The 13,029-nt window shown below is 37.3% G+C and overlaps 1 protein-coding gene across 4 annotated transcripts in view; it reads left to right on the top strand.

The window, feature by feature from the left end:
* The window catches only part of TAF2 (TATA-box binding protein associated factor 2), a 57,379-nt gene that overhangs the window by 37,075 nt on the left and 7,275 nt on the right, over nt 1-13,029 (top strand). For 2 of the 4 annotated variants that reach the window (XM_035556338.2, XM_035556339.2), the window contains exons 21-25: nt 1,803-1,872; nt 3,395-3,504; nt 5,793-6,022; nt 8,699-8,851; nt 9,260-9,365. In XM_035556338.2, the coding sequence (XP_035412231.1) occupies nt 1,803-1,872; nt 3,395-3,504; nt 5,793-6,022; nt 8,699-8,851; nt 9,260-9,365 (669 nt within the window). The remainder of the gene's footprint in view (nt 1-1,802; nt 1,873-3,394; nt 3,505-5,792; nt 6,023-8,698; nt 8,852-9,259; nt 9,366-13,029) is intronic. The other 2 variants (XM_035556340.1, XM_035556341.2) reach the window with 1 other exon arrangement.

Below are 13,029 nucleotides of genomic sequence, written 5' to 3'. Positions count from 1 at the left end.
CATATAAGGACTTGGACAGTTGATCTAAACTGGCTTGGAGTGAACAGGAATTACTAACTTTTTAAAGGAAGCGTTTGGTAGTTATATGACTGCTAGATGTCGTGTATACAACAAAGCAGTTGCATATTTGAGGAGATAAGAACGAACTGTTGTAAATAAGTATCCCAGATTACCTAATTGCATGAATGAAAACTTAAAGTCTTAGAGATGCTCTGTTGTAACTGAGAGCTGACATACAATCTCTTGTAATTTGAAAAAATGTCAAGAGGATTTTTACTTTAGAAAACAATCACTTGCTTTTATGGCTAGCAGAAGTATGAAGATCTACACATCATTCTTCAGGCTAGTAAGGTCTATTCTGCTAAAGGTCAGGGTTCATTTGTCATTGTTCCCCAAAATGGCATGTTGCTCTACAAATTTGAAGAGACGGTTAAAAGCATTAGTAGCAAAGCTTTGGAAGTCCAGCAGGCCTGCTTTACTCTAGCAGGTAAATGGCAGGGAAGAATTACTTTATTTCAAGCACAAATAAGATTAAGAAACAAAAAAAAATTTCTTTAACCACAAAAATACGGTGTTTCTTGGTTCTGTTATCCAGTACTATCAGCATAAAGGATTCATCTCCTAATTTGCTCATTCTCTAATCACAAACCATTTTAAAATCCATTTTTTAGCAGTTAAAATTATTTCAGCTTGCTTACTAGTGTTATTTAATTTGTTCACACGTGTATAACTATGCAGCAAAAACCCAGAACAATCTTATTTTTCTTCCATGCAAAACAACTTCTTTATGCGCTGTTCTCTCTGCCTTCTATCTCAAGCAAGGTAGCTGCCAGGAAAGGCGCTGTGCATGGACTCAAGCATAGGCAGTCACTGATCCTTTGAAAGCATGTCCTAGGCAGAGCTTTTTAAAGATTTCTCAGATTTTTAAGGCAAACCTGCAATTGTACTGGTCTGTGCAGGTACGGATTTGCTCTGGCATCATTCTGAATTGACCCACACTGGGTAGCTGTGGTCTGAATGGGGCAGAACGTGAGCTAGTGAACCCCTTTCAGAGGCAGAGGATGTCAGCCTGGTGCAGTGCCTCACCAGTGTAACCAGTTCTGATGTGGCTAGATTGCAGGAAGTGCAGAGCTAATTTGCAAGCTGCCTGCAAAGACCTATGTTCAACAAAATAGACTGTTTAAATTTTCAACTAATTAGATGATTTTGTCTTTGTGTCAGGTGGCATTTTCTAGAAGCATGTGCTGATAAGATTCAGAATATATTTTAATTACAAAGTATACTGACTTTAAAAAAAACTAAGGAAGGCTACTGAGATGAGTGTGCTTACAGTTTTGTGTAAGCCCACTGGTCTTCCTCTTTCTGTTTTATAGTTAATAGTCTGTCACTCGTTCTTGTGTATAAGAACTGTCTATTCTCAATTCCCTTTGGAAAATGTAATGTAGTTTCTTGAAGGGATATTTGGGTGTGTTGATACTGTGTGCTTCCTAAAGTAAAGAAGGTAATTTTCGCAGTGACTTTTGTAATCCGTGCTCATGAGCAAGTTATGTGCTAATAGTCATATTGGTAGTTACTGAACAACTCAGGCATGAAGGCATTATTTGCATGTTTCTGTTTTGGTGTAAAGTAAAATAATGTGAACTTCCTTATGTTTTGAATTTGCACCAGAATTAATGAAATTCCTCTTCAGTTGCAGTGATTCAAGCTCTTCATGTGCTAATTGAGGAAGCTGTGTTCGTCTTGATCAACCTTTCCAGTTTGTGTATAATTATACCAGTTTTATGTTATTTTATTCTTTGCAGTTGATAGGAGCTATGAAGAACTACAATGGCTGCTCACAATGGTTCAGAATGATCCCGTACCCTACATAAGGTTAGTGAGTAAATAAAGAGCCAGTTAGTTTTTACTAACTACTATGTAAATTCTTGGCCTGGACTTGCTAGAATCAATCAAATGCTTAGCTGATTAATTCTTCTACACAACTGTTTTTCTCCTTGTTGGTCCTAAGTTGAAATGTGTTGTGATTTTTTTCAGCAGTTCACGTCTCAAAAGTTCAAATACAGGGTTCTTAATCTCTGTTATTTTTTATGTTTTTATTTTTGTGTTGTGCTCCTCTGAATGTCTGAAGTTAGAGATCATTTCCTAATCACAAATGATGTATACAAGTCTCATGTTGAGTACGGCACAAAAAGATTTTATGATATTTATCAAAGACAAAGGTTGAGACATGACGCACGTGATGCTTTGCCAGCAAGGAATGTAAAGCAATTGTTAGACTGTAGATGGGGTGAAAGGATAACATATGAAAGTACAGTGTAATTTCTAGTATTGCCTGCTTCAACTTTGTTTTCACCAGTGAGTGATCGGGTATTTTGGCACATTCATTACCCACTTTTGAACACCCAGATTTGTAAGCATTCTTTTTCTGCAGCACTTTGTTTTTATGACCACAATTACAACAGTGAGTTTCAAAGATTAATAGTGTTACTTTTACTCTCTCTTTAGCTGATTTCTTAAAAAGCTCATAGTTGCAAGATTGTCTTCTTTTTTCTGCTATTCTTTTTAATGAAAGTAGGTACAGTTAGAAGTCACTAAGGGAGGTGTAGCTTCAGACTAGGAAGGAGATATTTCATTTGAGTCTTTTTAAAGAGGAGTGTGTTTACATTTTGGATAAAGTGTTACATGTAAGCCTCTTCTGAAAAGAAGAAGAAAAAAGAAAAGTCAGTTTCTTGTCCCAGATGTGTAAGACTGCAAGGGGAAAGCTTTCTATACAGAGAAAATAGTTGTAATAAGCAATGGACATACAATTATTCTCATTCATAAAATGTTTTCAAGTCCAGGTTTAAATAAAGAAAGTGGAAAAATGTATCTGCTTTCAGCTCAATGCATAAATACTGTAAGCAAACGTGGTAAGTGTGGAATTTTTATACACCAGTGTAACTTAAGAGGTGACAGTGTTCCTTTCCAGAAGGATGTGCAGGTCACTAGTTTTGTTCCTGTCATTTTGCATCAGTCATAAACATTTTAAATTATTTTCAAATTCTTTGATGTCAGTTCGTAAGCTTATATGCCAGGCTAGCTCCTTCTTTGCAATTACAAAGTCAGCATGCAAAAAAGATTGCTGTTAAACCAAAGAGCATAATACAGCCTACAATTTTGTATCTAACTGTTCAGAAATGATGATAATCGTTTCTAGTAATACACACTACAAATACTCGTCGTTGTTGCGCTTTACTTTTTAATCTTTAAATTATATTACTGGTGGTGAATCTGCATCTGTACATATTGTGTATTTGAAAAGTATAGTTCTATAAAAACATTGCAAATTGAATAGACTTCTTATTCTTAGTCTATTTATTTGTATTTAATAACAAAATTTTAATTTATATTTTAGGCATAAGATTCTGGATATGCTGACTAAGAATCCCCCTTTTACCAAGAACATGGAGTCCCCTTTATGTAATGAAGCTTTGGTAGATCAGCTTTGGAAACTGATGAATTCAGGTTGGTTTTTATTTTTTCTATATTGTAAGGTTTCTAGGACTTGAAAATTCAGTCTCTGAAGTTCCCTTTCACATATCTGCTGAACTTGCTTAGTGATGTACTAGTGGACTCCTTGTTTTTTGTTACTTCCTTTACTCCTGTAGTGTGCTTTGATACACTTTGGCATAAAATCATTCTTTGACCCAGATGTTCACGTCAAACATTTTCCCAAATGATACTGTATGTTACCTTTTTCTTTACAGTTTGCTCTAAATTAGGCAGTCTCTTTGTCCTCTTCTATCCAACTCTGAGAATATGAGAGGATAACATTCGCATAGGTAAACTTCTAAAAATCTCCAGTAAATTATTTTAAACCTAAGGCTTAATTTGCCTTGTATGATTAGGAAAGATCCTAATGAGAGGAGGGTTTGCATCTTTTACCATTGACCTGTTTTTCATTACTGAAGCAGTTTTATCCAGTCCTAACAAACTGCCCTTTAACATCTGGCACATTTCTGCAGATTACATGTAAACGTTTATATAGGTTTTTTAGGTCATTGAAAGCTGTCTGTTTTCTGTGTATCATTATTTTTAGTGTTTGAAAGTTTGCAGCAGCACTCCAGGGGCTGAAGCTGGGAGACTACTAGTAGTACAGTTTTGCAGGATTTGCCAAGTGTCAGGCACAGAAAATAAACAATTTTGATGTTCCCATCAGAGAGTTTGTTTTTGCTTTTTCTTGAGAGAAGAGTGTGTGCAGTGTTACTTACAACCATTACTTCTTCTTGCAAGTAACAAATAGGGTATACATTCTTATTATGATTCATGGGGCTTTAAGGACTTAAATTTCTATGTATCAAGATGACATAATGTTTCAATTTATTTTCTGTAAGGCATAACCTTAGCATTCCAGGGTGCCCAGAAAGACATTTGTTAATGTGAGACAAGTTAGTAGCCAGGTTTCAAGCTGCATGATTCTGGAATCATGAGTTGCTTTCATTTAAAATAAGCAAGTAATAGAAAATGGATTCTGATATATGTTTGTTTTTCTTTTGTGTTAATCTGCATTAAATTGATAACGCTTACAATTTGCAAGGATTGCAGAGAAATTCAGCAACCAGATGAACCAAATTCAGCTTTTTTGCTGGAAAAGGGGAGAGGTATTGAGTGAGAATTCATCATATTTTAAAAAGCTTTAGTTTAAAACATTGAGTAAATTATTTATTAATACACTAGAATAGATTTGAAATCATTATTTGTGAATGTGTCATTCTCTGGAGAGTATTTTAGTGTTAGAGATGTCCAGATTAATACTCATATCACTTTCTCCCAGCTGTTCATGAAATTTATCAGAGTTACTTGTAACTGGGTAAGTGTAGGTACAGCTAAACTTACACAAAATGCAGTTTAGTCCCATGATATCTGGTATTTACAGGGACAGATCTTAAAATTTTATTTTATTGCTGTCTTGCGCAGCCCCATTAACATGGCAGTTGGCACATCTGTGTCTTGTTTACCAGATACAGCCCTATTCCTGCTGTGGAACAATATGTTCAATAAACTTGCAATCAGTCAAGAGCTGGGCTGAGTTAACATCAGAATCGCTATATTTGCAGCGTTGCACCAGATGTTAGATGTCTCTCTGTTGTGAATGGTGCCAAACACACTTTGACTATTTGTGTATGAAGATGTAAAAGCAATACAGAGTTTGTAGTGAAAAATAAAATCAACGAAGCGGTGCTTTTTGTGCTACGTATCTCCAACTTGAATGCAAATTAAAGCATTGAGTATCCAGTGAAGTACATGACGCAGTAGTCAGTAGACATCAAAAAGCCCATTTATGCGTTGCTGTTTTGTGCTGTCCATCAGGGTGGTTTCCAGAGGTTATAGATCTTTGTCATACTTAAGGCTCCTACTGAATTTCATAAAGTAAATAAGCAATTGTGACCAAATCCACTGATGTGGGAAGCCAGTTTGGTAAGAAAATGTTCTGTTTTACTTGTCCAATACTAAAACCTAAAGAGAAACTTAAAAAAATAAATAAAAGCATTTCATTTTTCCTTATGTTATTATAACTCATAGTTTTCCAGTTAGGTATTGTACAGTTTATAATTTAAAACTTTTTAATTTAAAGCACGATCTGACAGCTGAGTTTGAGTAAATAAAAAGGAGGCTGGAGTAATGAGGGAAGTTGTCTTAGGCACAGCAGATATGTGCATACTTTGATGGATGCAGATTGGCTAAAACTATCTTATTTGCGGAGTAGGGAAGATTGTACCTCTGTATTAACAGTAATCTCGTTGGGACTTTAGGAACTTCACATGACTGGAGATTACGATGTGGAGCTGTAGACCTCTATTTCACACTTTTTGGCCTCAGCAGACCCTCGTGCTTACCGTTACCAGAGCTCGGACTCGTTCTTAATCTGAAGGAAAAGAAGGCTGTGCTTAATCCAACGATTATCCCTGAATCAGTGGCGAATAATCAGGAACCTGTGAATAGTACTAACAATCACGGACAGTCAGTAGGATTTCAGAACACCGTAAGCACAAACCATCTGCACACATCCCATTCAGCTGGCTCGGAGGCCTTGCATTGGTTACCTGTTTCATCTTGTGTCGTGTTCAAGCTTCTCATGATTTACCTAAGCTGTGTTTACACCTTGTTACTGTTTATTCCTTCCACTTGAAAAGCTGACACATACATTCCACATACCTCTTATGACTTTTTAAAACCGTTTCGCATAGGGTATGGAAGCTTTTGACTTCTTTTTCTTCTAGTCTCGTCATTTGTATTCCTTATAAAACTTTATTTTTCCTGTATTTTTTATGAGACATGAAGTGGTTCACAGAAATGTTTGATGCTGTTATGAAATTTTCTTTAATTAGACTAAGAACATTGCTTATAGGCAAGATATGCGATTTTCCCAAACAAAACCTTTTATCAGTAATTTCATTACATCTTAAAATGCATAGATGCACTTCTTTAATCAACTTTAAGAGATATGAAAGTTGGAACTTTAATGTCTTCATTGAACACTTCGATCTGACTTCTTAGTATTGTGCTCTGAAGGATTTGTAACAACTTCTGAAAAGTTGCATATTCAGTTTGATATCTTCCAGGCTTCTGAGGCTTCAGCCCTAACACGCAATCCATTGTGTAGTTAGAAAATGGATCTGACAAGCTATTCAAGTTGTACATTTCTTCAGAATAGCTGCCACTGCTGCAAGACTAAGTCTTTTTGTTAGGCAAAGTTAATTACGAGGCAAAAAGCTCAACGTATATGGAAATAATAAGTTATTTTCTTAACAGATTGAAAAACTATTTCACTGAAACTGCTTAGGAGTATATCCTGAAAGAGAATGTGAACATGCGATTAGCATGTTTGAAACTCCTCTTTCCACCCTTCTGAACAGGATTTTTTCCTGTTACTGTTTCAATCCATAGATAATTTCTGAATCACTTTTATTTCAGAGAAATACCGAGAGTGCAAATTATCGCAGTACCTTGCAGGCTGTTTCCAGTAGGGGGAGAAAATGATGGTGGAGTCATATCCGTAGAGCTACCCTACATATTCGCAGAGCATGTAGTAAATCCTGATTTGTTACACACAGACATCAGAATTAAATAACAGGAGACATTTTGTTGCCAGATTTTTAGGCTGCAGTTCAGTGGACATCCAAAATTACTTCAGCAGTCGGTCTATCTTAATCAAAAATATCCTCTCAACTCTTCTTTTTCCTATACTGTCCTCTCCCTCGTGCTAGTACAGTTGTTGCTACATAATGAGTTGGATCAGGGGAGGATCTGATTGAAAAATAGTTTTTTATGAACAGATATTTCCTGCTGAATCAGTTTCCTAGTTAGTTCATTGTGCAGTTATACAAATGCTTGTGGTGGCCCAGGACAGAAACTTGAGAAAGGGGAAGAGGCTGCTTCTGTTAGCAGCAGTGCTGCCTATAGCGTTAGTATAAGCCTCGATTCGCACTTCATCCTTTGTGTCTTCTCCTCAGCCTCATCTCCATTCTCCTACGGCTTACTTTGCTTAGGTGATCTTTTTCACTGTAACACACCCAAAATTCAGGGAATCGAGTTTCCTCATAGAAAAACAAACCAGAAATAACAAAACAAAGGAGCTCTCTTCCATCAGCCAAAGCTTAACCCAAAGCATTTCACAACAGCAGTGTGTTGGGTTAAATAATAAGGATTAAAAGAGGGAAATGAATATTTGAGGATAAAAAAAATAATCATAACAGGTGATAGAATGCATCAGGCTAACTAGATTCTTTAAAGCAGTATATTCTGAGAGCACAAACGAGCTAAAGTCAGTCTAATAGACTGCTTTGATGCTGAACGTGCTAGGGATGGTGAGAGTCACCCATTTTATAAAATTCAATTTCAGTTGCTCAGGGCAAGAGTTTGTGGGGTTGGAACACCCTGTGTGTAATAGGGGAAGAGCAGTTGCAGTTGGGCAGTGTATGTTCTTTCGAGTCTATCATAAGGTTTTTATCTAGGTTTTAGTGCTTTATAATGCTTGCTGCAATGGGCACTTAATTTTCCATCCATATTTTGCATACTAGACTTGTTGGAACACCTGTCTCCTGTTTTAATGACTATTTGTGTAACTTATTAGATTCTCCTGCTATTTTTATATTCCTCTGATCCTGTTTCTGTTGTTAATCTAAACATTAATGTACAAAGCAGTTTAACTCTTTTATAAATATTGTTGTGATATCAAAAATAATACCAGGTTATAATCGCTCATTCTGCCTTGTATTCAACAAAGAAAGCATTGGCTTTTAAAGCTAATTAAAAGAAGATTGAGCTAAATCGCATGCGTAGATCAGAGGCTATCACAGTTTTTCAACAGAGATTTGGAATGAGGAGAGTCTGAGAGGCACGGATTTATAGAAAGGCTATTCAGAGGCAGCAAATGTTGTTGCACACCAACAGTACCATGATTGTGAGGAGGGACAGAAAAGATGCCAATGCTAGATATGCAGAGGGAGCAGGAATAGAAGTAAAGAGAAACCATGTTTGTAGGAGAGGTTGGCACAAATCCATGCAGGGTTTTAGAAAACACTTCTTGCCAGAACTACAGGGAAAACTTTGTTCAAATCACCCACTTACTCAGAAGTGTTTTGAGCTATCAGGTCTCTCTTAGGCTGAAACATGGCTCTTGCTATCTTCTAATTTTGATCTTTTAATGCTGCTTCAGGAGGATGATCATCTTATTAAGGAAACAGCATCCAGCATTTCTGGTCATCAGCAGGGGGTGAAGAGGAAGGCTGATATGCCACTCGGGTCTCCATTGGAGCCGGGGCAAATACTAGAGAAGAATGAAGACAGTAAAGTCAAACTCAAAATCAGAGTAAGAAATGGAAATTCAACTTGCACAATATGCAGAGTATTCGGAATAACAGCAATGGCTTCTGCTGACTTTCCTTAAAGCTGTATTCAAACAAAAGACGTGTTGTGTATGTGTGTACAGTAGTTGTTACGCTTACCTTGGCAAAATCATTTCCCATCAGATTCTTTATTGGCTGGCAAGAACTGAAGTTGACAGTTAATGTTCTTGTTCACACAGCTTCACGGTAAATTAGAAGGATAGACATTGACGCCTTTTAATTTTATTGAATTTTTATTCCTTTGCAGTGGTAGATATCACTTCCTTTCCCTCTCACCCCCAGTTTACTTCAAAAAAAAGAAAATTTTATGAAGTGATGTTCCTAAGAATTAATTATTAGCATCTGCTTATTTTTTTTTCCTGGTATCTTAGTTCTCAAACTCTCAAGAAGAGGAGGAGATCGATATGGACACGGTTCATGACAGTCAAGCCTTTATTTACCATCATTTGAATATGTTGGAGAGACCGTCAACACCAGGTATGAATAAATTTATTGGCAAATGATAATAGGAATTTTTCAGCTGTTTCGGTTGTTGGTAAGAGTTAAATGTTAGCTGAATTCAAGGGAATGTGTAAAGGGTGCACAAGAACATTTCTTTAGCTTTCAGTGTATTTATAGATGATTGTGTACATGTGTGTTTTCATGCATATCTAAGTCAGGTAAGTATGTATGAGGCTTGTAACAATGAAAGGCTAAGGAATTAATAAAATAAAAAGTGAAATAGAATCTCATAAATGCTTGGGTGAAATTTATTTTGCAGTAGTTATGATTTAAAAAATAATAATTTTGAGGATTGTCTTAAAAAAAAAAAAGCAAGACTTCAAGTAAAAAAAAATCTTACGACTTGTAGCTTAACATCAGTAGTTCAAAAGAAACTTGCAAGCCTCAGAGATACTTAGAAGGGCTCTTTAAAGCTGAAGATACGGTTTCATTTCTGTACCTTTTTGCTATTGCTACTTCTCTTTGTCATAAAATATTGGACAAAATTACTTGTCAAAAAATGGTGTTCCTTAGAAACCTTAAGGCAGGCCTTAATAAATTAAATTAATTTAATATTTATAAATTGCGTATATAAACAATTTGACTAAACCTTCATTAATGAACTTTCACCTTCTTTTCTTACCTGTCCCAGGAAAGAAATGCAGTAGTCAGTCTTGGTTTCTGAAAATCTTCTGACTATGTTTTTAACTTTAGTTCCCAAATGTACTGGTGGAGCTAAGCTGAGGTAGTGTGACTGTGGAACAAACCTTTTGCAACATCTTGGGTACACACCAAAAATGAGGTGTTAAGATTTTCAGATTGCAGTCCCTGCAGGGTGTAAAAGCCAAGTGTTTGGCCCCAGATGTTGGATTCGGGGTACTCTACCCTCTCGCTTGTTTTTCTGTTTTTATCCAGTGGTTGCCTAATGTCCAACACAAAAAACCTTAACAGCAGGATCTGGAACATTGGTTTCCTGGGGTCTGAGCACTAGGTCCTTAGCTATGCTGACAAGTGACCTCATCTGCTTTCCCTGTGACCTGAGTGTTCCTGGCAGTTCGTGGCCCCGTTGAAGAGGAGGGCTGGTGGTTGTTCTGCTCCGAGTCTCCTGCTGAGCCTGGTGCCTAGGGTGCTGGCCAGGGATGTGGAAGCTGTAGGTTCATACTCCCATAGGGCCTAGAACTTAGATTTTACTTCCTTGGCAGATGCTCTAGCCACTAAGGTTTGTTTTTTATGAATAAAAGGTAACTGCTGTCATTGCTCAGCTAACAAATTAAGTTCATATGGGGACACAAAACACAGGGAGGTCTGGTTTCTGGATTCCAGATGGCCTTTAGTTGGTAAGTGCCTGTACAGCCAGCTCCACCAGGAGGGATTTTCTGTTAGGTATGGAGAATAGCAAACACACAACTTTTTCCCTAAATCATAGCCATCCCAGCAGAATGAAGGAGAAGGGGTTAAAGTGTTGCTCTCAAGAACTTAGGAGCCTAATTTTACAGAACCTTTACTTTTAACCTCTCAGAGCTGCTTTGAATTTTGTCCTTGGTGGTTACGGACAGCCGTCACATTTTCTGTTACGGCAAAGAATGATGCATCCAGGGCATGCAAGTGTGAAGCTGATCCACTGAGGATTAGTATTTATAAGTCTTACATGATATTTTGCAACAAATTTCTTTACTAGACTTACACACTCGACGGGATATAAAGTCATAAGCAAAACTCAGCCAAATACGTCACAAATAGGACTTACGGGACCCTCTGTCAGCCAGCTCTATGCTCGGGAATGCTCCGTGCTATAATTCAGAATGGGTGAAATCTGATCAGGAGGGGAGTAATGGCCAGTTGACTGCTGCATTTATAGATCTACGGCAGGCAGAAAAGCCTCAAGTGTCACTGAAGTGCTGAACCACCTTGTCACCTCTGCCAGTTAGGCCTTCAGGACACCGGAATACATGCTCTTTCCTAGGTATCACATGAGACAAATGCTGTTTTTTCCACAGAATTCATTTTAAGTAATAAGCCTTTGAAAAGCATTACTTTGAAACATTTCAGATTAATTTCATTTTCTTTGGTTTGCGCACTTAGAAGCAGTTCCACTTCAGATACTCCTTGCTTCTAAAATTTCACCTGTTTCTTATTCGTGGCATTTTTCTTAGAAGCAGAGATGTATGAATTTCAGACTGAGTAAATAAAGGCAGTTCAGTGTTTAGGAAATAGCATACTTCTGAGGAAAAAATGTCAAACAGATGGGAGGAAAATAAAAGCATACATAAATAAGATACAACACTTGTCTGTGAACAGTTTTACAGGGGGATCGCAGATAGTGTTTCCTGAGGACCCTTGAATTGTTTGCAGATGTGGCAGAGGATGGATGCGCTTCAGTGAGCGATTATTGTGAAACAGATCGATACAGGTTCTGAAATGCTCTCAGGATCTCGTTACTAAATCTGTGAGATCCTGTATCTGCCTCGACTCTGTGATTTTTTTACTTGGAAGGCAGCGAGCTCTTAGTCCATACTTAGTTTTCCTCTCACAGCTGTGGGTTATGTCCCCACATGTCACATGAAGTGTTAGGTCATCAGCCAAGCACAGCCTGTGAATAGCAGCTGCAAGGAGGAAGTTCGTGTTGGCTCTAAACGCTGCTCTATCTGCGTATTCTGTTTTTTACACGCCCCGTACCCCTCTCCTCCCCGAATGATAATTTGGATTTGTTCAAGTTGATATAACCCCTGTAAAGCCAGAAAAATATTATTTTCCTTTAAAAGCATTTTCTCTGTGGGCTTCTGCTCATGGATATGAAAGGTTAGGGGTTAGACATGCTGCAAGGGTGATTAAAAAGCCTTGCACTTCAAGTCTTTCAGGATTACAGGTTTCAGTACAGTTTACAGCACCTTTGTTCATATAGAAAATGGTTTTAATCCTACTAAAGCATCCTGCCTATGATAATAGAATTGTGGACTCTGATAGTTAGAATGGATTCAAAGTATTTTGCAAGAAGTTTTTAAAACAAAACAGCATTCTTCAGGCAATTCACAATTTCAGTTGTTTTGATTATTCTCTACGTACCAGAACCATGCTAGCCACTTTTGAACCTCTAAAGCTTTGCAAGGTCATGTTTCTAAAATGAAAACAGATTCTTATTTGCTACTAAATCATCAAAAATAGTAGCAGTGCTCCCTGCTCTGTTTTAAGATCAAAAGAATTTCAAGATTAGGTTTCATGTATGCAGTAGGTTTAACGTCTTGTTGCAGGCTGTAAGGTGACTCATGCATTGTTGACTTCTGTGAAATTAGATTAAGATGATACAGTTCTTTATTTACTGAGTATTTCACTCATCTCACAGCATTTCACTCATCTCAAAGTGCAGTGCTACTTCCAAATGGTGTGAGTACAGTAGCAAATAGGCGATGTTCTCTTCACGCACTGGCAGCCCTTTTTCTGACTGCATTCAGCAGCAGTGTGGTTTGACAACACATCCTCAGCATTCAGAGCTCAGATCAGAAAAACCCTTTGACCATTTTATTAATTCATTCGGTGTTTTCCAGAATAATCACACTTGAAGTTCTCACTCTGTTTACCATGTAGATATATGTGAAACTTTGAAGATATAGGCCACAGTCATACAGATTGTTTGGATTGTGGTCTTGCTGTCCGAAGCTTCAGG

This window comes from Cygnus atratus, chromosome 2 (genome assembly GCF_013377495.2).
Source record: "Cygnus atratus isolate AKBS03 ecotype Queensland, Australia chromosome 2, CAtr_DNAZoo_HiC_assembly, whole genome shotgun sequence".
Taxonomy (NCBI): Eukaryota; Metazoa; Chordata; class Aves; order Anseriformes; family Anatidae; genus Cygnus; species Cygnus atratus.
This window is presented reverse-complemented; position numbering and strand designations above follow the sequence as displayed.